Source organism: Python bivittatus, unplaced genomic scaffold (assembly GCF_059951505.1).
Source record: "Python bivittatus isolate LINGU-HERP-01145 unplaced genomic scaffold, Pbiv_v1 ctg000120_np1212, whole genome shotgun sequence".
NCBI lineage: Eukaryota > Metazoa > Chordata > Lepidosauria > Squamata > Pythonidae > Python > Python bivittatus.
Window position 1 is genome coordinate 5002150 of NW_028277037.1, and position 27825 is coordinate 5029974.

General features: G+C 37.9%; 1 protein-coding gene across 17 annotated transcripts in view; it reads left to right on the forward strand.

Moving 5' to 3' along the window:
* Nucleotides 1–27825, forward strand: part of PPFIBP1 (PPFIB scaffold protein 1) — a 120678-nt gene that overhangs the window by 81354 nt on the left and 11499 nt on the right. For 3 of the 17 annotated variants that reach the window (XM_088134882.1, XM_088134881.1, XM_088134895.1), the window contains 18 exons: nucleotides 658–750; nucleotides 3806–3917; nucleotides 5510–5542; nucleotides 7539–7600; nucleotides 8485–8569; nucleotides 10958–11115; nucleotides 12323–12453; nucleotides 13044–13097; nucleotides 13336–13386; nucleotides 15469–15526; nucleotides 16024–16053; nucleotides 16808–16964; nucleotides 19296–19328; nucleotides 21384–21525; nucleotides 22171–22296; nucleotides 24069–24219; nucleotides 25245–25356; nucleotides 27606–27694. In XM_088134882.1, the coding sequence (XP_087991008.1) occupies nucleotides 658–750; nucleotides 3806–3917; nucleotides 5510–5542; nucleotides 7539–7600; nucleotides 8485–8569; nucleotides 10958–11115; nucleotides 12323–12453; nucleotides 13044–13097; nucleotides 13336–13386; nucleotides 15469–15526; nucleotides 16024–16053; nucleotides 16808–16964; nucleotides 19296–19328; nucleotides 21384–21525; nucleotides 22171–22296; nucleotides 24069–24219; nucleotides 25245–25356; nucleotides 27606–27694 (1677 nt within the window). The remainder of the gene's footprint in view (nucleotides 1–657; nucleotides 751–3805; nucleotides 3918–5509; nucleotides 5543–7538; nucleotides 7601–8484; nucleotides 8570–10957; nucleotides 11116–12322; nucleotides 12454–13043; nucleotides 13098–13335; nucleotides 13387–15468; nucleotides 15527–16023; nucleotides 16054–16807; nucleotides 16965–19295; nucleotides 19329–21383; nucleotides 21526–22170; nucleotides 22297–24068; nucleotides 24220–25244; nucleotides 25357–27605; nucleotides 27695–27825) is intronic. The other 14 variants (XM_088134890.1, XM_088134893.1, XM_088134891.1 and 11 more) reach the window with 12 other exon arrangements.

Here is a 27825-nt window from a genome sequence, read left to right on the forward strand (position 1 = left end):
GTTCTACACAAGCAAACACATTTCTCAAATGGGATTTTAGAGTATCTTCCTTGTAATAATGCCAAAGGCAAAATATTATGCCTTGCACAAAAGAAAGCTTTCCTTAGTTTGGGGAATGTTTGGAGAAATGGCCGTTTCCCAAAAGCCCTTTGTCACCAAGTCCTATTTCTCCTCCACAAGCTGTTTACCTGTGCCTGAAATTCTATGTCATTAAATTTTTGGAGAAGTGTGAGTTTCTCCAAGGTCATAGCCCAAGGTTCATGGAAACTCTGATGATAATGCACAAGTCATTAGTTTTTGTTCTGTGATGTTGTTCTAGCTTAAGGGGCAATCATCAATCATTATTAATGGAAGTAGGCCCATGGGAAAAGACAAGGCTGCTTTCAGACATTGCAGGCAGGTGCAAGATTCACCTTCCCACGTGGTTCAAAACACTGAAGCTTTGGAGATCAAATCCAGAGCACAGCAAGCTTCTGGTCAATCATATTGCACAGTTAATGTAAGATCTGCTGCTTTATATAATCCGTTTGGTATCCTTTGACATGAATATCTTTCATTGAAGGTCAGCCCTCACTTTGAAAGTTTATCATTATTATTTTTTAGCCTTTTCTCTTCCCCATCTTTACTTCTCTTTCACTCCTCTGTCCCTGTTGCCAGTCTTTAATGGCCAAACTTTCTAGCATGAAAATCAAAGTGGGCCAGATGCAGTATGAAAAACAGCGGATGGAGCAAAAATGCCAAATGTTGAAGGTGTGGTAGATCGGTGGTGCCTGGTTTTTGAATCATTTATTTTCCACAGCTTTTGTGATCCTCTTTACCATCTTGTTTGTCTGTATTTTAAAACACTTTTTTTTGTGCAGTGCATGTATGGATCCCCCCCCCATTCCTATGTAAATTCCCCTGATTTATATACCCAACTAAACCAAAATATCTGTTCGTGTTTATTTTGGTTTAGTATAACATAGAAAACCACCAGCTGTTGTTTATAATCTGGTTCTTTCTTGAAATGGGTTCACACATTATGCTGAGCCCAAAACAAACACAATGCTAGGTGTTCTTACTGTGAACAAATATTCCATTTTCGATTTTAGGCTGCATTAACCTGTTATATCTTCACTGCCCAGAATGCTTTTATTAGAGAGAAGGTTCCTTGATTTTTGGCATAGCTGCATAAAAAATTTAAACTGGGTTACCAGATCCCTCTAGCCTTTAAATTTTAATTTTATAAAAAGAGAAGCTAGGAAGTATATATATGTGTGCATGTATGTATCTGTCATCTGTACACACACACACACATAGAGTCCTTGCTGGATTACAGTTCCCTAGGATATTTTGGGGAAGGCCATGACAGCTTAATTGTTATAATATAAAGGAATAACCCGGATACTGTTAAAAACCCAGATAAAAATCCTGTAAAATGCCTAGTTCTCCACCTTGTTAATCTACCTTCACAACTCCTGGAAATTTCCACTTCCCTATTATGGGTGTGCTTGTGACACACTTGTGTGTGTGTGTGTGGGTGAACATGTACGTGAATATACCTTCCAGAAGTTGTACTAAAAAAGGGCAGGGCCAGGAGAAAAAATATTGAGTAACTACTGATTAAAATTAATTTTTGATAAAATCAGGTAACCCCTTTATAAAATTAATTGATCCTCCTTCTGTATATCTCATCTGACCTCTCTCATGTGCACTGACCGCTATTTCATACGCAGCCATGCAAGTATACATACCTTCTTCTGTGATGAGAGGAAAGGGGTGGTTGCCTTGGGAAGGAAAGAGAAAAGGGGGAACCAAAATTGGTGTGGATGAGAGCAAGAAACAACTGAACGGGAAAAAGAAACAAGAGACAGTACAAAAAGGGTTAAATTCACTAGGCAAGCAGTCTCCCCCAACAAGAGGCTGGCAAAAGCTGTGTCATGATGCCAGCTCCACTCCTCTCCTATGTGCATCGCAGCAGCACACACATAAAGGGATGGAGATGGCAGCATGATGTTGCCTTCAGCATTGTGATGAAAGTGACACAATCCTGCAGACACCTTTGTTTACGCGTGATGGCTGTTCTTCAAAGATATCCATGCTTCTTAGCAGCTGCTGTAGCTTCCCACCTAGATGGTTCAACCATGTATTGCTGGCCTGTAATATGATCCTCTCCCTGATTTATAGACAATTATTGGGGGTGGGCAGTCAGCAATAAATCTGATAGTCATTGCAAGCTCCTGTTTGCAATCAGTAAGAATAATGCTGTTCTGTTGGAAATAGATAGGACAGGTGGGAAGCATTTGTCCCAAGCAATGCAGTGCTGAATTGCTGGGAAAGCATGCAGTTATTTCACCACAGTACCCATGGAGGTGATCCCGTATGTATAGTCTGTGTCCTATAGAGATGAAAAGTAATTGTTAGTTAATTGAGATAATATTAATAGCTGCAAAAGGAACCCCGCCCACAGCAATGGGTTTGGGAGAGATTAACATTTGGTTTCAAAGTCTGTCCATGATTTTACAAATTAGTGATGGGCACTTTCCTTAGGATTAGCAAAGTATTCAGCAGTACACTACTCAAATACACAGTGTCAGGGCTGTGCATGCCTTGAAAACAATTTAAAACAAGTGCCCTGGACCTCAGGTGAACACAGAACCTCTCTCCTATTCATGAAAGCAGGCTTCTGGGCAAGTCTGAAATAAGATGTGGCTGCTATTGTAACCCTGAAAGCAACATCGTCTTTTTTTCAGACTTGCAAGGAAGGTTGATGGTCTGCTTTCATGAATAAGGGAGAGCTGATGTGCTTATCTGAGGGTCAAAGCACTTTGGAATCATTTTGAAAATATTGTCAACTGGACTGCATATACATAGACATTTCTGGTATGGGTGAGTTGTATGGTTATTCAATCCCTCACTGTAAATTACATGCCCATTATAGGCTAATGAACTCCTGAACTCATTTAATATTATGGACTTTAAAGTGTCAGTCGTCCATTTGAGTAGGTAAATTTGGCATGGAACTACTTTGGATGTCTAATCAGTGGATGGGGTAAAGAGTCCCAACTGATAGATTCCTTTTTGTGTTGTACGTAAGAATAAACTATTCTTTATCAGTGCCATTCATTTGGGGTTTACTTTTCTATTACTTGAATCTTGCCACTGAAGCACAGCTCTAAACTCTTTGCTTTTATTCTTGCTTTCTTCCTGTGCAGATATTTTGTGATGCTAGATGTTGATTTGGATTTCCTATAAAAAAAATAAACAGAAATTATTTATAGTCTGAACAAGGTATTTATGCTTGCAGGATAACTCCATATACCATCATAGTTAATTCTCCAGTCCATGTCTGTATTTTCCCGATCCATGTGAACAAACATGGAAACACATAATTACATTCCTACTTACACACTATTTGATCTTAAGGGTAAAGCATGTTTTGTGTTATGGAAGATGCAATTGTAAGAACACTCAGTCTGGAGTAACTTCCATTGAAAGCAGTGGGTTTAGGATTGTGCTGTAAGTATTGCATACTTATTGTTGGTGAAAATGTGTCACGCATGTCTAAATGTTAATGAAGATCCTTCTAGTATCACATTTCAGTTCAACCCAGGATATTCCTGAATGTTTAAATCAGAGATGGATTGCTTTTTGGCTAGAAGACAAATTGCTTTTATATTTGTAGTGAAAAACTTCTAATTGTCCAGATTTGATATGATAAAAAAAAATGAAGGCCATCTCTAACTTAAACAGCCAACTTAAGTTGAAGATCGTTCCTTTTAGAACAGAAAACCAAATGGCTGTATTGATTTTTCTGTTTGTCCAGGAAGAACTATCGTCTTTAAAAGAGAAATTAGAACAGAAGGAATCAGAGATAAAACGATTGCAAGAGAAACTGGTCCATCAGGTGAAAGGAGAGATTGACATAAATGACAGAGGTAAGGCAAAATGGTAATTGTCACTGATTGGTACTCTTGGGTTGATTTCCCTTCCCCAACCTGGTCTTCTTCCAACGTATTGACTGTAGAATTCTGGACAGTCCTAACATAGCTAGAAAGTGCCAGGTTGAGGAAGGCTAGCTTCATGTAGAAAGTATAAACTTTGCGCTTCTTGAAGCACAAAAATGTCTGGGATTTCTGGAGATGATAGTCCCAGTCTTTTTGCAGCACACCAGGGTGGGGCAGACACATTTGGCCTGTGATGAATTTCTTGATTGAGGAAAACAAAATTCAGAAGTGGAAAGAATTATTACTTAATAAGTGATAGTGTGCACAAATCCTTCCTTGGTGCTTGGGCATCTGGCTGACTTTGGTTGATCTAGAAAGCTATGCAGGTCTGTCTTGGTTAGTACTTGGATGGGAGACCTCTCAGAAAAACCAAGGGCCTTAGCCTAGATTAGTGTTTCTTAACTTTGGCAACTTTCAAGTTATGTGGACTTCAACTCCCAGGATTTCCCAGCCAGCATGTTGACTGGGGAGTTCTGGGAGTTGAAGTCTAGATAGCTTAAAATTGCTAAGGTTGAGAAACACTGCCCTAGATTGTTATTTTTTTTTTTTTTAAGAAGGCAGAAGCAAATCAATTTTGTATTATGTGTCTCTCTAACTTCCCCCACCCCCCACATGTAAGTCATTAGGAATAGCAACTTTGGACGTTCTTTAAGTGGGTCCAGTTTTGGCTAAACGATATTCTTTAAAAGCATGTCCTATGAAAGATTGAGACGGCATTTACCCATAATTATGAATTAATATCAGCAAGCATGATACCACCCATTATTATGAATTAATATCAGCAAGCATGAGGTAATTTGGTTTAAGATAGCTATTTCTTGATCTTCCTGGAAAACATTTTAGCAAACATACAGCTTTAATAAAGCTAAACAAACATGGACCTATTAAATAAATAGATAGGAGACCACAAGTTTTTATTTATGGTATTGTAAGCTGGTCTTTACTTTGTGAAGATGTGCAAGCTACTAGTATCATAAATAACAACTCATTTATTCAGTGTGTTTAGATCCCATTCAAGTCCTGTGATTCTAGATGGCTTACAAAATTGCAATAATGGCTGCATTTCATCGGGCTCAGAATAAGGAGGATGTGTTTGGTTTTTTAACCTCAGAACTTTCTCAATAATATAAAGAATAGAAATATTTTGAAGGGTTATCATAAAGTCATGATGCAGACCTTTTTCTGTGGTATTGGTGAGTCATGAATAAACAACTGCAGTGTACTTTAGAAGTTAAGCTGTTGAATTAAGATGAAGGAGATCCAAGATCAGGTCAATCTCAGCCATGGAAATTGAGGGGGTGACTTTTTGCCAGTCACGGACTCAGCCCAACTTCACAGGATTGTTGGAACTTGGAGGAACGATGCTAGGTCAACTGCTTTGAGGTTCTAGATTTATATTAGTAAATAAATCTACTCATCAATAAAAATAAATGGTGCACTGCGTATAATTTGACTTTTATTTATGTTGAAAATGCTTTAACGCTTGTAATCTAATTTTAAATCTCATGGGTTTTCCTGCACAGATGACAATTGTAAAAAGAAGCTCAAAGACAAAAGTAAGGTTTTTGGTGTCCTTTCCCAAACACATTTCACACATTTTTTTTTTCCTGGTAGCATTATTTGCATGTATCATTTTAAAACTGTATTAACAAAACACTGACTGCTTCATCTTCATCTTTCATCTCTAGTGTCAGCGGATATCCAAGTAAAACAGGAAAGGAAACCCATATGTTTTAAATGCTGTATTTTCCTTTTAAGGGAAGTGATTGATCTCTAATCCAATGTTCAGCCATTGATTTACAGTTGGGAACACTCTGAGCATTAACTGAATTGATTGAATTGATCTTAGAGCAACAGATATTTTGGTAGATTCCATTATCACAAGTATAATTGATTTTATTTATCACAGTTCAAAGAATATGTTCCAACCTGCATCTGATCATGTCACAACTTGCCCTGGTAGCATCTTTTTTCTACTATTTATTCATGATGTTACCTTCATCCTGAATGTACTGGTTTTAAAGTAGCATCTCCCCCCTTTGTTCCAGGACCATCCAAGGACATTTTTAAGGTGTGTAAAATCAGTTAGGTTTTGTTACTCATTGCTGGGCCAGGGGGTCACCGATGAGTTCAGAACATTTCATTGGTGTAATTTTTTTTCCGTCTCAAGGATGAGCGGAGAGCATTTTAATTCAGTAGTGAAGAAAGGCTTAATACTCTTCATTGGATTTAAATAGAGGGAAGTCTATGGTTTTTCAGATATTACTGCAAGTCTTACTTCAGCACTAGATAAATAAAATCCTGTTGTGGTAATTCTCTTATTTCATTTTTAACCGGAATTGCAAAGCATGATTTGAAGTACATTGGCTATTCTGGTTTGTATGTAAGTGGTAGCATGCCTAATTTTGGTTTAATGCTGAGGGATGATTTGCTCAGCATTAAACCAAAATTGGGCACAGTTGGCAACAAAGAAGCAGGTGAAATGTGATGGGCACAAAAAAGCACAAAATTGGTTTACATAATCAGATCATGTTTGGGGTTACACCTAAGAGAAGCCACAACTGGATTGTGGTCTTGAACTTCAGATTGCATCTGGATTTCATGCCCCGATACCTAGATTTTGTGCAATGGTTTAGCGTAAATCCTGAATTAATTGCAGTTGGCATTTAGAATATTCTTTTGGCCACACTGATACAGTACAGAACAACTCCAGTATACAATTTAGCTGTGACATTTTCTCATATGTGATTACTTCACAATCCGCAATGAGAAGTTCGCTGTAAGTGAAGATAAGGGATGAAGAATAGTTTGTCCATTTCTAGTTCAGCTCTTTTTTGTGAAACTTGCACTGCAACTACGCATATCAGCATGACTTTTTATCACAATAAATATACCCACCTCGTTATCACAAATCTCTCATTTCACAACCGCTTCTAATCGTTTGACACCATCCATTTCTTTTACCATTATTTTTCTGTTACGTTTCTTCAACTGTTCAATTTCCTTTTTTATTTGCATTTGTTTGCGGCTGCTGCTGTTATGAAGAGTCGTCATTATTGCAGACTGCTGGGAATGTTTTAATCTCTGGAGATTTATAACATTAATTGTAGAGGTTGAGCGTTATGTTATATTTTACAGAGTTACAGTTGTGTAGTTGGTAAGAGCGTTGAAAATCAGAAAGTCTTTGGTTCAGATTTTCCATTTCACATTGCTTGGTGTCCTTCAACCATTGTCCCTAACTTAATCTGTCACTCTTATTAGCACTTTGGCTCCACGTTGACTTAAATTTACAAGTTGGATTGCAGTGTCTTTGAGTGCTCTAAATAGTGTAATGGACAATAAGTGTGCAAAGAATGATGGTTATTAATCTTCAGTGAGCATGATCACAATATGTCCTTTGTCCCTTTCTCCATTAAAAACTAATTTGATTTCTTCTTGCTTAAATTTTGGATTTAACTGAAAAGAAGCCATTTGTATTTCTCCTGGTCCATGCTAAAGTGTTTTTCCTTTTACCTTTCCATGCGTATGTAAGCAGTAGCTTTTATCTTTTAGATATTGAGGTGCAGAAGATGAAGAAGGCTGTGGAATCTCTACTGGCAGCAAATGAAGAAAAGGTAGGTATGAACGTATTTTCTGATTTCGATTTGGTGAATAAAAGGAAGGCAGATTGAATTTATGCAGCTGGGGCCCAAGCCTGGTTTAAAAGTGACATTTTTGATCTATCTGCAATTAGTGGAGAACACTGAAGGAGGATATAATATATGATTACTTGCAGGTAAATGTCATTGCCTTGCAAGCAAGAACACTGATAAAGCAGAGTTCCTGGATATGTAGAGACTTTTACTTGAATTCAAGTAAAGGAGATTGGGACATCCCTTCCTCTTCCATCATGCAAGCAAGTTTGCACTTCCTTTGTCACTTAGATTCATTGGACATACATTCCAGATATTAGACCTGAAGAGCACCCTAAATTGTCATTGTTATCCTATGTAAGATAAAACAGCCAATACATTTTCGCAGATGAACATATGGCAGAGTTGACTACAGAATAATAAGTGAGCCTTCATGTAATTTAATGGGGGTAATTCTGCTGGAACTCAGTTTTTAAGACCCTGGATTTTTCAACTCAGCCATTTCACAAGCCGGTGCAATGCTTCAGATTCAACCGCCACATGGTGCTTCAGAGCATGAATGTAGCAGCACCTATTTGTTTCACATTAAATTAGCCACTCCTGGAAAAAGACACAGATGGTTTCAAGTGTCACAGATAGGAGTTGTGTCTGCATTCCTGTGAACTTTGAAGCATCTTTTGGAGACTAAATCTAGAGCGTTGCGCAACTGTACTGCTGAATTATAGCTTTCTTTGTTAAGTGTGTTTTTATTTCTAAATAGGTTTGATATTGTTCATGGTTACCCGAGAAGGAAGTGAGAAGCAGAAAACCTGTTTTAAGTAACTCAAATGGAGGAGTAAAGCAAAGTAACAATTTCTTTGTTTTAGGATCGGAAGATTGAGGACCTTCGGCAGTCCCTCAATCGTTACAAGAAGGTGCAGGACATGGTGATTTTGGCCCAAGTGAAGAAAGGTATAGAATGACATGGGGTATTTGCTAATTGCTCTGTTTACTAGAGCAGCCACAGTCAAAATTAACAGGAGATAGAGATAGATTAAAAAAAAAGGCTACTTCTATAATCTAGGGGTTTTTTTGTTACCAGTTTGCATCTCAGCATAGTGGATAATAATAATTTATTAAATGTATATGTCACCTGGCTCCCAGCAACTCTGGGCAGTTTACAATTGTTAAAACATTTTAAAACAAAGAACAATTGGGAACCCCCCCCCCCCCCACAAAAAACAGCACAGAACAACAGAACAATGATAGCAAAGACAATAAATCCAGAAGGGAACAGTAAGGAAGACAGGGACATCAGTCATCCTCTCCAAAGGCCTGGGTGAAGAGCCAGGTCTTTAAGGCCCTTCAAAATACCAGCAGGGTGGAAGCCATCTGAATCTCAGGGGGAACCTCATTCCAGAGGGCAAGTGCTGCTACAGAGAAGTCGCGCTTCCAGGGCCCTGATAGATAGCATTGTTTAATTGATGGAACCTGGAGCATGCCAATCCTGGGAGATTGAACTGGTTGGGCAGATAATATGGGAAACAAGCGGTCCCTCAAGTAACCAGGCCCTATGCCATGTAAGGTCTATACTGTTAGGTAGCAACCAACACCTTGAATCACACCTGGAAGCAAACTGGCAACCAGTCAACTTGCGAAGCAGAATTGTTACATGGGCATACTGAGGCATGCCCATCACTGCCCACTCTGCTCTTTTCTGGAGCAGCTGAAGTTTCCGGGTGGTCTTCAAGGACAGCCCCATGTAGAGTGCGTTACAGTAGTCAAGCCATGAGGTGACCAGGACATAAGCGACTGTCTGAAGGGTTCCCTGATCTAGGAAAGGGCACAATTGGTGCACCTGATGAAGCTTCCTGGCCATAGCTGCCACTTGCTCATTGAGGAGGAGCTGTGAATCCAGGAAGACCCCCCGAAAAAAATTGTGCACCATCCTTGAATGGGGAAGTGCAACCCCATCCAAGGTCAAAGTGGGATCTGGCAAATGGTATTATAACCAGGGTTTTCTCTGTGCAGCATAAGGACAGATTCATGCTTTGGGACTGAACTTTTAACTTAAAAACACTTGGAACCCATTCCATTGAGTGCAGTTGCAAGTTCATCAATTTCTATAATACAGTGTTGCCCAAACTTGGCCACTTTAAGATGAGTGGACTTCAACTCCCAGAATTCCCCAGCCAGCATCTTAAAGTGACCAAGGTTGGACAACACTGCTATAATAGGATGAAAACCTACTCACAGCTCTATCCCATCAGGTATGAAAGAATGTTGAAGTGCTGAACAGACTGTCTTGTTTCCCACAACCTTTGTAAATCCAGATGCGGTTCTTAATCCAAACCACTTGAATTCAAAGCCACAGGCTATTATGGAGTATATAACTTCCAGTTTTGTAAACTCTGTGTGACAAAGAGCATCACTGATTGGCACAATGGAATTAGCAACTCATTTGGCCACGAAAGAACCAGGGAGTGAGACGGGATAGATTTTTGTAGAGTAGAATGGATGAACGTGGAAATAGTTTTCTCATCCAACTTTGGTTGCAATAATTAATTCCATTCGTCTTTTCCATTTAAGTATGTAGCTCCACTCTTGAATTATTGTTAGTCATCATGGTGACTAATTATTAGTTCAGAGAATGGTGGCAAGACCAAATCATAACTGGGCATTGTACAAATGTGTTAGCTGAACTGTTGAAATGGGTGTTGAAAGGTTAGATTGTATTTGGCCAGAAGAATCCTCAATTCTTAGAACTTAGCATCTTCCATACTATTTAAGATAATTAATGTGAAGTTTCCATTACTAGGCTGCAAAAAGGTGCTTTACCACTTTTTATTTCTAACTTTTCAGAGACCTCTAAAACATTTTAGACTAATAATGCAAGGTAAGAGTAAGCCTTAAGCATGGAGACAATTTGTATCACTCCATGGCTAACTTATTTCTGGGGCTTATTGTGATTCGTATGGTAGAATGGTGTTTTGCTCCTGTATTTCTTCTTTTTGCTGCTTATCTCTACAATGAAATATGTTTTACCATGCTTGGTTAAGTCCCAGTTTGTAGGATTAATTTCTGACTACAGAGGTACCGAACTGTACTATTAGCACACAGTAGAACACAGACATTCCTTTTAGATCAGAACATGTAGCCTAGAATTCAATTCAGCACCCTTCAGCAGTATTTGTTAACAGAGTATCTAGACTAGAAGTCTTTTTTGAACAGAACAATTTTTTAAAAACTCTTCACCTTCACGGATAAGAGCAGCTGTCGGAGTTTTGCTGACTATTTTCAGAGTGACAGTGATCCTAAAAAAGGCATTCAATCTACATATTTCCCATTCTGTACTCTTAGGCAAGGATGATGAAAGTGAAGAAATTGTAAGCCCAGGATCTGTTTCCTCAGCCTTGTTAGAATCACAGAATCTAAATGAAGCTGAGAAAAGTCCATCTTCTACACCGCTTTCAAGTTCTCCAAACCATGAAGAATTGAGAACAAAAAGTTCTGAAGAGGTATTTCATTTTTTCTCCCATTTGCATACTTTCTTAGGCCTTTTGGGAAATGTAATTGGTATCCCAGCCATGGTTATGTTTTTAATGGCTTTTAGGATTTGAAGTTATTGAGATGTTCACTAGGTTAGCGAGTAAACTATTTATATTACCGAATCTAGCAGCAGTGAAGCTTTACCATTAAGCAGTAATATTTAAGATAATTGTAGCATTTGAACCTTAAATCCTTTCTCATGACTTTGTTTTATGCTTCATTTGTTCCTGTACTCTTACCTCAGTCTCTTTTGGTTACGGTCCAGTAAGTTGAAGACCAAGTTGGATTTCAAGCAGGGGAAGTGTGGAGGGACAAAAGCCCACGATTCCACAGTCGTCTGTGGGTTTGGCAAATCATGATTTGCATTGTATAAGTAGTACAAGGCTATCAGCCATTTGTACCTGCCATTCCTTTTGGATGTGGGATTGGGTAACATAGATTGTTTTAGAGAAGGGCTGAAATATTTAGTGGGTGGGTAAAATTAATGGAAAGTCTTCAGTGTTTTAAAAAATGGATAGTTAATTTAGACAGAGGGTATTAACTGCTGATAGAATCTTGGCATCATCTTAGAAAAAGTTTTATGTCTTGCACATAGAAAGAATACTTCTTCCAATGTCTGATGAAACATGATAGGCATCACCTGAAAATAAAGGGTGCCTGTATTTTTTTCCAGAGTATTTCTATTGCAAATTATTCTTTGTGTTCATACTATCAGGCTACTGTTGCTTAAATTAAAAAGGTCCTAAAAAGTCTTGTATCCTAGGATACCCAATAAGCTGCATTTGAAATTCAGTTTCAGAATCAAGATGAGATTGTTTAACGTGGATGAGCAATTTAGAAAAAAAAAAAATCACCTTTCTCTGCATATACAAGTGCTTTGTCTAATTTCATTTTTTGATCCTTGCTGCTAATTTTTTCTACTTGTTTATTTTTTTTCCCCCTGGGAATGCTTTTTTAAATCCAGGAATGAATATGGCTTGCAGTGCTGTGGACACAGATCTTCAGATTTAGGACCATTTTAAAAAAGCCTATACTATTGGCTTTAAATTATATAAACATCCTGAAGGAGACAACTTGAATGTTTCAAGCTATTGAGCTTGTATTATGCTCCTGTATTTAGCTAATAAATGGGTATCTGCTGCCTTTTAATGCAAATATGATGTTCTTCTTTTGTAGAATTCCATACAGCTCCATACCAGTGTCTTGCAGGTTTCCATTCCTTCTTTTTCACAGTCATTGAGACATTCAGAAGAAGCTACTGATAAAGGAAACATCCCATCTAAGATGGAAACTGCAAGTGAAAGCAGGTAGGGACACTTTATGCAAAAGCCATCTAGGTTTTTCATGAGGAAATTGAACTCAGTAAATTTGGGATCAGTAGACTTTGCTCATAAAGTGAGGTGTTGGCCAAATAAACAGAGTTATAAGAGTTGTTGGGGCATATAAATAATGGTTGCTATTTCCAGTAACTGCTTCAGTCCTGCAATGTTCATAATTGAAGGAAATGGATGAGCAAGCCAAGGTTGCTGATGATGCCCCATCATTTTTGCATAACTGTGTTTATAATAATCCTGTTGAGCCCTAAACCAAACCCAATGATTTTGATAGCCATGTGTCTTAGGGGGAGAATATGCTGCCAGTGTTTCATCTGAGCAAAACCATCAACAGTTCAAACAGAATTTAGCCAGAGATGAGTACTTTCCCACAATATTTTGTCAAATTCTCTTATTTTCCTAAAAAATCCCTATAGAAATCGTGTTCCAATAAAATACAGATTCCCCTCAGATTTAACTTTACAAGAGCTAGCTCTGATCACATTTATTTTCTTTTTAGAAGGAATAATACCTTATCAGATAAGACAGATTTTTAAGCCTCCCTTTATTTCCTTTTTTTGTAGTGAAAAACACACAGCGGGGGTTTCCATAGAAACACAGCTAAGTGATACAAAAATGTAAGTATCATATGCAAATGTAAATCTTGACACATCAGAAACAGAAAACTATTAAAATATTTTATAGAAATGCCTTCATGTTGCTGACAGGGGTGTCCACAGGAAGGGTGGGATCAAAAAGGTGGTTGCCATCTTGACCTTTTTGACACTTCCCTGTGGACACTGCTGGCTCTTTCCATGCTCTTATTTTCTTGCTGCTCTTTTCATTATTCTAGCTTAGCTTTCCTTTCTGTTACAGCATGAAGCGTCTTCAAGCAAGTTGTATAGCACCAGGGATTTATCGAATTTTGTAATATATTCCCAAACAATATCTGGCTAGTTTTTGTGCACAAGCAAAAGCGAGATTGGTTTCTAATGCTCCTAAATTATTAATCAGTACCACTCGTGCTGAACTTAATGAAGTTATTAAATGCTTTGCTGAACTGAGGTGTATATTTTTGTCACAATTTCTAACCCGATAATTATTTTGCAGTGAATACGCGAGACAATATTCTTCTCGCAAGTTTAATAAAATAGGAATGACGGGCTGAGAAGGATATTGAACCAAACAGTGAAATCGGCTTCTTGGCAGCTAGTGATTACTAAAGTATTTCAGTGGGATTTGGTGAAAGCGTTTTGGAAGAAGATAACAGAAATTGAAGTCATAATGTCTTATTTTGGAGAGAGTTTACCAAATTATCTTTCAGTGTATCATGGAGAGAGGGAGACATGCTTTGAAACTGAGATGTTCCTATCCTGGAAATCCTGTTTTGAAACCAGAACAGGATACTCTGATCTTATCAGAAGTCTTCCAACCTTGAAAAAGGATGTTCTGACATTTCTTTCACAGGAAGAACCCCTTTTGATTTTGGACCACTTAAGATAAAATTGGTTTTCTTTTTGGTGTCGTTGAGTCAGTCTTGACTCTTGGACTCTGGACAAGTCCATGCAATTTTATTGGCAACATTTTTTCAGAAGTGGTTTATCCTGTATTCTTTCTAGGGTTGAGAGAGGAGGACTGGTCACCCAGCTGGTTTTGTGCCTAATGCAAGACTAGAATTCACAGTCTTCCGGTTTCTAGCCTAGTGCCTTAAGCACTACGCCAAGCTGGCTCTCAAATTATTTAGGAAAAAGATAAAACATTTACATTAAGCAAAGTGTAATTTCTTTTTTAAAATAACTTTTGCACAGATTTAAATCTAGGAGAATAATCTCTCTCTTTGTTAATACTAAAGCATGGCTTTTTAAAGCAAATTTTCCTTTGGTGCGTAGGCCATGAGTTTAAAAACTAAATCTGAAAACTAAAATGAAACGATAAAATTAAATAAAGAGAGCATGCTCATTGACTGCATGACTGGAATACTGATGAGCTTTTTTTGTTGCATATTGTCATTTAAATCACAAAGAAAAGGCATGCAGTTTGATCTTTTGTACGTCTGGTTTAGACGTGTAGTTTGAAAAGTTGCAGGAGAGAGGAATTTCAGAGGTAATGTGCATTTCCAAAGTTTTCTGTTCTGTCAGCTTGAGGATAATAGATTCAATTATATGATACATCATACTATTGAGAGCGTTTATTGCCTTTGTAATTTGTAGTCCCATAACATCAGTTGATTTTAGAGGGAACTGTGTATCCTCACAAACTATTACATTGGAATTTATCAGATGATTCCTTGCCCTGTTTGATCACTCTCTTCTCATTTAAGCTGGACTAATGTAACCAAGAAATCGCCAAGTGAAATATTCTGGTTGTTGAGCTGTATCTGTGTAGTGGGAATTGGGCAGCTCGTTAACAGTTATATAGGACTTTAAATCCTGACTGATGCTTTGTGTAATCATTATCTTAGAAAAATGTGTTGACAAACCCATGACTCTTTTGTGGATGTGCACATAACACACATATGGGACAAAGTTTTGAGACACTCCATTCCATGTGTTTGCAATTCAAACATGGGTTAAAACAATGGTTTTAAACTTACAGAAAGCATTCTCATGCTGTCCCAGTCATTCTGAAAGTACTTCCAGGCCTGAAACAACAACACAACCAATTTGAAGATTCATTCATCTCTAGTTTCTTGATGCATTCCTTCAAATATTCTAACCAGGTTTTTTCCAATTGGAAAAATCATTAGACTGTTATGGAGCTATATTTTCAAGGAATAATTTGTAGATGTGGAAAACTATTGTGTTTTCTTGAGATACCTGGTTTTCTCCTTCAGTGAGATGTCAGTTGGAGAAATTCCTCAGCTGATAGCTAAGTTTTACATTGTTCATGTTTCTTGCACTCCTGGCTTAAAAGATGATATAATTTATTCTATTTTTTACTTTACTCACTGAATGTGTGAGACACAAGATTCAATTTTTGTTGGCTTATTTTTCTTATAATTGATTCCAGAAGTTCAGCTCTACAAAAATCTAGCAGTCTTGGAAACTTGAAGAAAGAAGCCTCAGATGTGGGTAGTCCTATTTTTTAAAAAATTATTAATGTTTGATCTGCTAATATTGATTCATACTGTTCTTTTCACTCCATAATCTGTATTTCAGGGTTTGAATTGCCTATGAATATTAATTACCTAATAATAATTTATGTGCTGGAAGCTTCTTTTGTGTGATAGGAAATCAGGGCAAGATTAATTCCTCCCACCCACACACACCATGGACATACGTCTGTATGATACATAAAGTCATACTAGCTAGGTTTATTTTGAAAAAAAAATGTAGCTTACAATTTTTTTAAAAAAAGTTTCCATTGTCTGTTTTTTTTAAATAATTGTCTGAAGGCTCTAAACATGATGAAACAGATTGTTTTATATGCTAATCAGGATTTTATTCAATCGAGTATCATAGATGACTTGATCTAAACAAGTTTTAGTTAAAATCAAATGAACAGTTATTCAATGAAATATCAATTTATGTGAAATATTTAATATGTCCAATTCTTCCCAAACAGGATAAAGAGTCCAGAGAGAAGCAAGAAGAGGTAACAGGATAGGCAGACCTGGTTGTTTTGCTTTCTGTTTTTGAAACAATGTCCTCGTTTGTGGTTTCACACCAGTTCACAATGTGTGCAAATGTGCATGCGTTACAAAATTCAGAGAAATGTAAAAACTGAATGAGAATTGTATTGTGGGATGAAAGTACAACTGCAACAGCCTTTTTAAAAATATAAATAATAATAATAATTTTAAAAAAATAGTTGAGGGCAAATGAAGCGTCCTTATGTCCCATTGAAACGAATTAAAATATGCCATAAATCAGATCCTACCATATTTTCCTAGCTAGTTATTTGGCACTGAGCTAGAGTTTCCCATTTCAGAGGTAACAGAGTATGCTAGTGTAAGGCAAGCCAGAGTTGGTAGAGGAAGAGAGCATGCCCATGGTATTCATCCATGGCTCCATATCCTAGACCTTCTTGGACAGCATCCAGATGGAACCACGGACAGTAGTAGCAACTTCTGGGTAAATCTAATCCACTGTTTTGGCAGGCAGATTAAAATTTAATGTACTATACAATGCATCTTATGAATTGTGATTATTTTTTTTTTAATGCCCATAAAAGTTCTTGAGAACTTCAAAATTAAATAAGATCCCTCTTCTTAATAATGACGTTCACATACATGTTGAGCATGCTATCTTAATTTGACGTTTTGTCTTTCTGAATTTAATACATTTGGGTCCAATGATATCACTGAACAATACTGCAAAGTTGACCTTTTCTTTTTTTAACCAATCAGAATAAAGCACCGATGGAGAGTAGCAAATATGGAACTCTTCCTTGCAAGTCTCCGGGCGAAGAAGATGCTTTTGGAACTCGCAAAGCCAGGTCTTCTTTTGGCCGAGGCTTTTTCAAGATCAAAACTAATAAAAGAACAGCAAGTGCACCTAACTTGGGTAGGTCCAGTAGCAACGGAGATTGAGCTTTTAAGTGTCTGTATCTCATAGGCAGAAGGAGATGAAATTCTCCACTATAATGATAGTATTTTTCATTTGCAAAGTGCAGAAGCTGGCTTTGGGTAGCCAAACCAAATCAAACCAAACATTTCATTGAGTATCCACAAAATTTTAACTGCTGTGGATTCTTGCGCTTCTGGAAAAGTATGGCCAAGTAACAGGTAATGCGTATTATGTTCTGGTGATTAATTTTAAGCATGGTTTTCAGCACTTAAGATGAACTCTGGTGTGTGATGATAGGTCTGCACGTATGTGGTCTTATCCCAATAGCTGTTGGCCACGCCATCTTTCCACACTAGGCTATGTGTCCTGGGAAATGCAGAACACCGAGACTTGGGGCTGCTCTCCATTGTATAATGTTCTGTTCATTCAGAGTATTGGAATGGTGCGTTCTGGTTTACTCCTGGACACTACCACAGTTTTCTTGGAAACTATTTGCTGTTGCCTCCTTTGGTCTGTTGGTTTGTTTGACTTCCCAGTTTAGCCTACATTTTTGAAATTTCCAAAGGGTCTCCCATCTACGCAATGACCAGGTTTTGTTTCCAAACCTAGACAAAGTCACTGGATGCCAAAATAATGTGAAAGACTGCCCATGATTCCTCTTTCCAAATAGCTTCTTTCCAGTCTATGAACTGTGATCTGTTTCAGCAATGGAGACCTCTCCCTTTTACCTGTCCCAACTCAGTTCTCTTTCTGTGCTGAAAGAAGGGTGGGATGCTTGTCCTGTTCTTCCTTCCACCTTCCTTCTCAACAGATAAGTGATTGCCAAAGGGCAGCATGTTGGCAAGGTTTTGGGGAAAATGTTTCTTCTCCTTCCTCATCTCCTCAAAGGCCAACTGATTGGAGGGACTATTTGGCCCTTTGGTGGATTCCATTCTCTAGGCGGTTCTAAGCCTACAAGGTGACATGATGCTGTTGTAGATCTAGAATGGGAATGGCCAGTGTTTGAGGTGGCAAGGGCCTTCTGGAGGGTCACAGGAAACCATCTTAACTCATTCCAGAAGTTTAAAGATAGGAATGGTAGTAGTTTACCAGGTTTAATTTCACCAAGTTTAATTTTGTTTTTGTTTCAATTTAGAAAAAGAAAATACAGCAGAAACTCTGTCAGTTTTCTACCCTACCAAGTGCTGGTGGTACAAACTTGGGATGGTTACCTTTTATCTAGAGATTAGAGTTTCAGAGTGAGGAAGTGGCAAGAACATTGAACTGAGATTTACAAGAGGAACATGAGAGTCCCCAGCCTCTTTTTTTTCCCCATCATAACACTGTAAATGATTCATAGTATCCCTTCTATTATGGTCTTTTTCCTACAATAAGAATGAACATGCCAGAAAACATAATTTACAGCCATCTTCCAGAGATAGCTGTGAAAATGTTCAATAAATGTCTTTAATGTCTTTCTGTGTCTTCCTGAAAGCATACAAATCTCATCATTTAGTATTATCAGGGTCCAGGGATACATTTTGTAAAGAAAAAATTCGCTAGAAACAAAGGTGATTAGCAGGAAGTAGGGAGCAAGGATGAGGAGAAGTTTGAAACAATGGTCTCTCTCCTGGGTGGCCAACTGGATTTTCACCAATGTTTTTGTGAGATTAAGTTTATTATTTTAAAGAAACATTATTGAACCTGTGTACATTTATGTTACATATCCTGAGTACCGTGAGATAGAATTCCTGAAAAAACAAGAAAGTGATTCTGTAAAATAAGACTGCATCTCTTGTTTTCATGGATGGTAGACATTTTATTACATACCTTGCAAGTGTTTACTGAACATTGAAATCTGCTCATGCCAAAATAAGGCTGCTGTGGTCCTGCTTTTTATATCAGTAGAATGCAATTGTGTTTCATTGACTATCTTCCAAGAAAGTGAGACTGAAAAACAATAAGGATGAGATGAAGATGGAAGAATAAGCTGCAAAACCTTTGTATCCTTAAATATAATCCCCAAATGCTGGAAGTTTTTTTGGTCCATCACCTGCTCTTGGTCTCTACTGCACGATGGGATCAATTGTATAATTTAGTTTAGAAGGCTGTACTCACTCTAAAGCAATGTATGTATTAAATAGTGACAGTAATTGTCTTGCTTGGTGTAAGCAAGTGAATGTTTGAGCATTCTAATATAATCCACTAGTGCTCTGTGTTAAGCATGCATTTTTGGTACTGTTGCCCCTGTCTTGAAGGTGTTAAGTTTTTATATGTCTTATCTTGTTGTCCTTGGTATATTCTTCCCCCTTGTGCATATGGTTATGTGCATAATTTGGATGCCTGAAGATCGCAGTCGAAGTGCCAGTGCTCCCATCTTAGGTATAGTAGAACATGCATGCATTTACCTGTGCCATGTTTTAAGCACCACTAATGCTGAGCCATCAGTCATGCACGGCACCTGACAAAGACTTCTCCTAGAATGTTCATCCATCATCTTGTCATTTAACTCTCTCATACAGTTTACTAATAGCTTGCTTTATTTTTAGTCCTTGTCACCTGGACAGATTGGAAATAGAATCAATGAAGTTATGGGTATCAACACTACTAAAGTAAAATCTCCTTCGAATCAAATCTGATTCCTGATGACTCAAGGATGAAGTCATATGGCATTACAATTGCCTTCTTTTGGATTTTTTTTTTGGGGGGGGGCTTTCCTGTCTAGCCTATAGTCCTGGTATTCCTCATGGTCTTCAGTCTAGGTCCTAATCATGACCTTGCTTAGTTTCAAAACTTGGAGAAGTCAACCAGGTGTTACCACTGCTACCAACATCAATATGCTAGTTAAGCCAACTCACAAGCTTATCTCCCCCAAACAGGCTGTTCTTATCTTAAAGTGGGCTATTCAGATTCAGTTTCTAATTCAGAGTACTTCCAGGGAGGTGAGAATAGCATTTCAGAGGTCAGGATATTCTGACTTCACACCATTCTGCGCAAATCTGTAAAGGCAAAGGGTTATTGTGTTTTTAGATGCAGTATTCATATAACAGGGGCAAAATGTATTTCTGGCAGAGGCCATCCTTGGCATAATCAGTCGCTTCATGAGTTCATCTTCTATTGTGCCCCTAAGAACTATTTCCATGTGAGGCAATCTAAGTGGGAAAAGAAGAATTGGAATGACCTTTCAGCTAATTAGTCCAAGCAACAGTCTTGCTGTGTATATATATTACCCAGGCTAGAACATATTGATATTGATAACATTTTTATGCTGCTGGTTATATCTTTACACTGTTCTGTTGCTGATAGAGAATTCAGTCTAGCTTATATCAGGGGAAGAATTCACTCTGTTGCCCTTCACACTTAGTTTCTTAGGTACCATTTTTAGTACAAGTAGATTAAACTGGATGAAGATTCTGAGATAGTTCAAGGATCAACATTTGAATTACATCTTGCCCTAAAAAGAATAAATATTTGCTTGCTTCCTTTCCAAGCTAACCATTGATGCTTTTGGCTGTTCTTGAAATATCTGAATGTGTTTTCTGATTAGACTCTTGCATGTGTAGTTGTGAACAATTCACTTGGCATGTTTGTGAATTGTCTTGTACAAAGTGTCCTTTCTGTGTTGTGGGGCAGGCAAATGCCTATTGAAGTCATTACAAATGTTTGACCAAGCTGTTTCTTTACTTAGCAGTGGTGTATATTGGAGGTGCAAAGTATTTCCAACATTTTGCATGCCTCTAACATAGATTGTATAGAGCGACAGTGTTTGATAAGAAAGAAAAGGCAGGCAGGCAGGCAAGCAAGCAAATAATATAACGCTCATATATTCTGGAAAAGGAAGATACTGTCATCTGATCATTTTGCTTCAACCAATTACCTAAAATCGCACATTGTGACCAAAATTGTAGATATGGGAAGAAAAAGTAACCCTTACAAGTCTTAGTTTGTTTATATCACAGTGATGGTTCAAAATATGTAGAAGATAGATAGTTGCAAAAAAAGGCCTCTAATCTTTTGACACCATGTAGAGTTAAGCAGTTGATTTGAAGACAGAGACCATTCAGGGACTACGTATGTTAACCTTTTCTTGGTATTTCTGGGCATTCATCAAAGATACGATCATCGTCAACACAATGAATAATGAGCTATGTACATTCTTACCCCAAGTTTGCTATGAGCTGTATTTACTATGTGCATTTATAATAAAAGGGAATTGGAGAAAGGTGAGACATAATACAGAGAATCTGACATAAGGCTTTTAAACTTGAATTGTTAATTGATCATTTAAAAGGAAGACACAGTAAACTTCTTTCTCCTTTACGTTTCACTTTGTATGACTGAACTGGCCTTTAATAAAGATTATCTCTCATATTAAGGAAAGACACTTAACGTAAGAGTTATGAAGTTATACTAATTGAGTTTGCTTTTATTTAATAGCAGAGACTGAGAAAGAATCAGCCGATCACCTAGATCTGGCTGGCTTTCCATGCCAACCAAAAGGCGCAGAAGGTGGACCTCTGACTCCACCTTCTCCTGACTCTAAGAAGAAAACGAGAGGAATCAAAAAGTTGTTTGGCAGGTAATTAGGCTATAATTCTACAAAACTTGATAATGGATGGAGTTAATCAGGCTTTTCTTTCATATACTGCTATGGGCTCTGGGGTTAAGAAATGGTGAATGGGTAAGTGTATTACAATATGTTCTTAGCTTCCATTCTTGGCTTCAGTTTCTTGGCCACCTCTCAACTGCAATCAATATTCTATCAGTTATCATCAGGAACTCAGTAATTGCTTTTGCTTTAAATGTTAAGGTGTATTTACATTTAAAGCAAAGTATAGTAGAAAACAAATCACTCTCAAATCTGTAACAAAAATATCAGCAAGAGAACAATACATTAGGAAAGTTGGTATAATCTGAAAATGGTAACCTCGTTTGTTCAGGGGGAATTTTTCAATATTGCTAAATATATACTTCACATTAAGCTCCACACCTTTTCACTATGTAGATATGTCTGTGTAGTTTTCTTGGGAACAATATGGAAGTGATTTCTTATTGCCTTTCTCTGAGATGTTTTCAGATTTTCTGGTGATCTTCCAACTAAATACCAACCAGGTCTGATTCTGCTATGCTTTATGAGGTTAGCCAAAATTGGCTAGGTGTTGCTAATTATACCTTCTCCCCAACCTCGTAATTCCTCTCATTCTTCAAATTTGGATTTTTTTAGACTAAGAAGAAGCCAGTCTACCACATTTAATCCTGATGATATGACAGAAACAGAGTTCAAAAGAGGAGGGACAAGAGCAACAGCAGGTCCAAGACTAGGCTGGTCAAGAGATCTTGGGCAATCTAAGTAAGACAGAAGCATAGAAATAACATAGAAATGTTTTTTCCCCCTTTTTTCCCTCCCTATTATGCATGAATGCAGCTGGGTGAGTTGGATTGTGTATGTAAAATGAAGTGATTTTATAGGTTGCTGATAAAAAGTTGTGGTATTTAGAGTTAGGGCATTATTAGGACAAAGGATATGATAATTATAACCATTAAGTTAAAAGTATAACTAGAATAGCTTGGGGGGGTCTGTGTGCAAAACACAAACACTTCAAACACTGGGTTTCCGGGGATGATTGGAACATTGTGAACTATTTTCTGTTCCAGAAAATTTAATTCTAGGCAGTCACTTCTGGGGGATTCTTGAATGTCCCATGCCTGGAAGGTAGTCTCTGTAAATGACTAATTTCAGCAGAATCATCTTTTCTGAATCTGCTAGATGTGCAGGAGGTTCTAGATTTTTTTCCAAAACGCATTTGCAACAATTCAGAGCCTAATGTAGAGGCACTAATGGAATATGCCCCTTACCATGTCGATCTGCTGACTTATCTCCAAACGTTTTTCAAGAGCTTTTTTATGTGGTCAGTCTAAATAAACGAAAAGAATATAATTAGAACCCAACCTAATCTCTAAAACACAATCTAGAGTGCCATTATGGAATAGGAGCTGTTTCTAGTTGTTCCTTTGTAGTCCTTTTCATTGGTAACGCCTGTGGTAAGAAGCTAAATGTCTACATTAATCTCATCTGTGGCCCAATACACATTCTTTTGCCTGATTCATATGCTTTTTATTTGCAAATGTTTCTGATGCATTAAGTAGGAGGAAATAGTGACATAAAAACCAGACATAGTTAAACCACCTAATGCATATGATAAGACCCTACTAGCAACATACAACCGAGGAAACTAGATTCACAGAATCTCATTAATCATGTTCATGGAAAAGAAAAAGGGTTAGATTACAGAATCTTAAAAACTAGATAAATATATTCCAATCTTCATTTAGTGAGTAGATTGAGGCAGGATCTCTGATCCTTTTTCTCACAGATTCTCTAATTTTATTATAAAGGCATTCTTGGAGTCTGAGAAAGAAAAGAATGGTTTTCAAAACATGACAGATGAGGACCAGATAGACATTTCAGCCTCATCTTTTAAGCAAGGTGTTAGTCCATCAATTAGGGAGTCTGTGAGAAAAAGGATCATGGTACCTCCAGATCTGCCAGTAATATTAGTATTTTAGGAAATAATGAGTTTTATCATAATATGCTCTTTAGTCATTAAGGTTTTCTGTACAGTGAAAGTTGCAGTGTGAAGCTGTTATCTGCTGTTGAATGTCTCCATCATTTCTGCTTGTTTCTCTAACCCAATGTTTCTCAACCTTAGCAAGTTTAAGAGGTGTGGACTTCACCTCCATCGTCCTTCACGATCAACATCTCATCACTCTATTTTGCTCCATTGTTTGCTCCATCAGCTTTGATCACCTATTGCAGTGTTTCTCAAGCTTGGCAACTTTAAGATGTGTGGACTTCAACTCCCAGAGTTGGTGGCTGGGAAATTCTGGGAGTTGAAGTCCACACATCTCAAAGTTGCTAAGGTTGAGAAACAATGCTCTAACCCAAGTTAGGAGGATGTTCTTCAGATGCAGTCACCAAATATTTGGCTGGGTTTCCTGGGTGGAGCTGGTGGGGATGTACTCTGGGACAACATCTGGAAGATGCACCATTTGCATGTCTCAAAGAACATAAGTATCCAATGTTGAAATACCGATAATGTTCTAATTGTTGTTGTTATTTAGCGATTTGGACATGCCGTTTGCCAAGTGGACTAAAGAGCAAGTTTGTAACTGGCTGCAGGAGCAGGGCCTGGGTTTTTATATCAGTAATGGAAAACACTGGATACTATCTGGCCAGACACTCTTGCAAGCATCCCAGACTGATTTGGAGAAGGTAATGAACTTACTTCCGAGACGTTTCTTCCATACGCAGTTGACCGAGAGTTGTAATGAAATGTGACTAAGTAACAGTTGATCTACTAGCAGGACTCATGTTTGCTAACGAAGGCTGCAATCTTGGGTCATTGAGAAGATCTAAAGGCTTTCTTCCTCTCTGGATGTATTAGCTGCAGGATAACATAGCTGTGTACTTTTCAATTTTAAGGGGCTGCAGCCTTTTCTACAGAGAGATGGAAAAATATTATTTGCTAATGCTATTAATTGAAAGAATTTAGCCCTGGCTTTTTTAAATGCAGAGAACACTTTCAGTCAACCTGAATGATGGTATTTATTTTGTAAACTTTCCCCAAAATACAGCATTGATGGCGTCCTTGAATGTATTAAAACAATCTCTCTGACTTTGCTGTTTCTTTTATGTGACCTTGCATGAGGATCTAAGTTCAGAAGAGGAAATCTGTCCTTATCCTCTTAGCTGACAAGTTGATTGTGATCTCCAACAAGGTCATAGAATTGTGTTCAATTGCTCCTGCTTCCTGCTGTGTTATATTATAGTTTTTGTTGCTCAGTATGCCTTGTCCCAATATGGTTCAGAGTTTGCATTGGTATTAATTTTTGCATGTAAATGAAGAATAATCTGATCTGTAGTACACTGCCCATAATAGAGAACAAATCCATACATTTCACATTTGGTTTATTTATTTATTTTGCTTCTGGAGCAGCTGACACACTTGCCTCTTTTCATTTTGAACTGTTTATTGCTCTTTACCGTGCCTCATAGAGTTTGCTTAATTGCAAAGGAGAGCAAAAAAATATCCACTCCCTGATAACATGGAACTGGAGTGCGAATAGACTCCAACAGCTATATAATAAAGGAAAGAATCTCTGAATCAAGCATTTAAGCAATTGAAATTTCCTATTTATAAATCTGTTTCAGAAGGTTGCCATCGTCTGCATTTATACTAAGCCTTGAACAGAAAGATAAATATTTATAAAAGGACCTATTTTCTGTACAATTTATAGGAACTTGGAATAAAGCATCCGCTACATCGGAAAAAAATTCAACTTGCACTTCAGGCATTAGGTTCAGAAGAAGAAAACAATTACGGAAAGTTGGACTACAATTGGGTTACAAGTATGTTTTCGGCCCACCCCTCCTTTTTTTTTTTTTTTTAAATTTTCCCCTTCTGCTGTGGTTTCCTAGTTTTGGTCAGGATTCCATAGATGTAGCCACCTCATACTATCACAGGAAAATTTTTGTGTATTGAAAATCACATTGGGATTGTTGTTATTATGGAAAAGGATGTTAGTAATTGCTGCTGCAGAGTCAGCCGGAAACCTTGTTCTAAACCTTTTTAGTAAAGAGGAAGTGTATTCTCTATTTGCCGCCAGTAAAATAGAGGAGATGTGGATTGGATTTCCAGGTGTGGACTAGATTGTCCAGTGTTCCTTCTGAAGATTAAGGATAGCCCCTTTCAGTATTTTTTGACCTGTAGGTCACAAGCGCCCAGCTTTATTCCAAGCATCTTCACACTATGCAAATTAAGGTCTCTGATGCAGAGACTACCTTGGAAATCAACATACAATTGCATTCCTCCAACTAGGAAGTATATGCAGTGTACTGACACACACTCAAGACAGGTACGAATGTAAGAAAGAAAGGTTATTGGTTACTGAGTTAGCATAAGGTGTATAATAAAATGAATAGGCTCGAATTCATGGACTATTTTATAGTTTTATAGTTTTTTATTTGTAATTGTTTTTATGTATTTATTCTTTTTAATTGTTGAACGCCGCCCAGAGTCACTTTGTGGGAGATGGGTGGCTATATAAATACAATATAGATAGATATAGATATAGATATAGATATAGATATAGATATATTTGCATGAATAGGGAGTTAAAGTTCGGTTGCTGAATATCATAAGGGGAGTATGTGATGGAAGTGAATCAGATGGGAGAAAAAATGGGAGCCTTAGTGAATGGTTCAACATTTATTAGGCAATAAAACAAGGAGAGCCAGTTTGGTGTTGTGGTTAAGGCACCAGGCTAGAAATTGGGAGACCGTGAGTTCTAGTCCCACTTTAGGCACAAAGCCAGCCTGGTGGCCTTGGGCCAGTCACTCCCTCTCAGCCCCAGAAAGAAGGCAAGGACAAACCACTTCCAAAATCTCACCAAGAAAACTGCAGGGACTTGTCCAGGCAGTCATCAGGAGTCAACACTGACTCAAAGTCACAAAAAAACCAACAACAAAAAAAACCCCCAAAGAAACCCAAGGAGGTTCAACATTTAGCAGCCATAAAAACAGGATGGGTAATGGTCCCTTGGTTGTTAATGCATCTGTGGGTAACTACATGAGGAACGCTTGTGTTGATGGTAGAAATGTGTTGGTTGGGGACATGAATGTACATACACTTTTGGATGCAGACAATGCTGTGTCGTTGTTATAGTGAAGTGGAAGCTGTCGTTCAGCACAAATGTGCATTTCATACATGGAGCCACAGAACTGAGTAACAGCAATCAAGGTTCTTCACTATAGTTAGGGCAGTGTTGTCCAAACTTGGCCACTTTAAGATGAGTGGACTTCAACTCCCAGAATTCCCCAGCCAGCCATGCTGGCTGGAGAATTCTGGGAGTTGAAATCCACTCATCTTAAAGTGGCCAAGTTTGGACAACACTGGTTTAGAGATAGTGTAACAACAGTAAAAAGAAGTTTCTAGTTATTGGCTTGCATTTTTTTTTCCTAATGCACCCGCACGGTACATATTTTTGCATTTGGCAACTTGATATCTCAGTATATTGGTATTAATGTACGTGGATGCGCTTGTGTGCATTTGAGCATTTGCTTTTATAGGAGAGATTTGTTTGTTTGTTAGATTTATGCCCTGCCTTTCCTCCAGAAACTCACTATTATAGAAGCAAAGCATTTAAAAACAGCAATAAACTTACCCAGCTGGCAGATAGCAGTATGTGCTTAGTTGATTTTCCTGCCACCCCACCTATTTCTGAGCAGAGACTTATTGAGCTTGGAACAATTTGCCCCACCCCTACAGATAAACCAAACCCTAACATGGAAGAATAGAGAAGCAGCTGCCGTATCTAAACCAGGTTATTTGCTTCTCATGGCTGCAATTTCTGTCCAGGCTCTGCAATGACATGGCCTCCTTTTCATGAAGAGGCACCATTTTTGTCCACTTATTGAATGAAAACTGCCTTTGCTCTAAGTGACTTGATGTTACGAAATAGAATTTTTTAAAAAAGAGCCTGTAGCTTACAGATCTTTCCAAGTTGGCAGTACAAAAGATGTTTATCATCCATGATGTTTCATCGGTTTGTTCACGTTTGTAGGAAACACTGTTATTTGCTTTTTCCTTTTATTTCTAGGGTGGCTGGATGACATTGGGTTGCCCCAGTATAAGACACAATTTGATGAAGGAAAGGTGGATGGCCGAATGCTTCATTACATGACCATTGTAAGCAGCTTAATTGTTGCCTCATTTATTTATCTGGAGAACCATGAACTTATCTTCTCCCCCTTTAATCTTTGCATCCATTTCCTCATACATCCCTACGTGACAACTTGATTCTTCATCTTCTTCAGGAA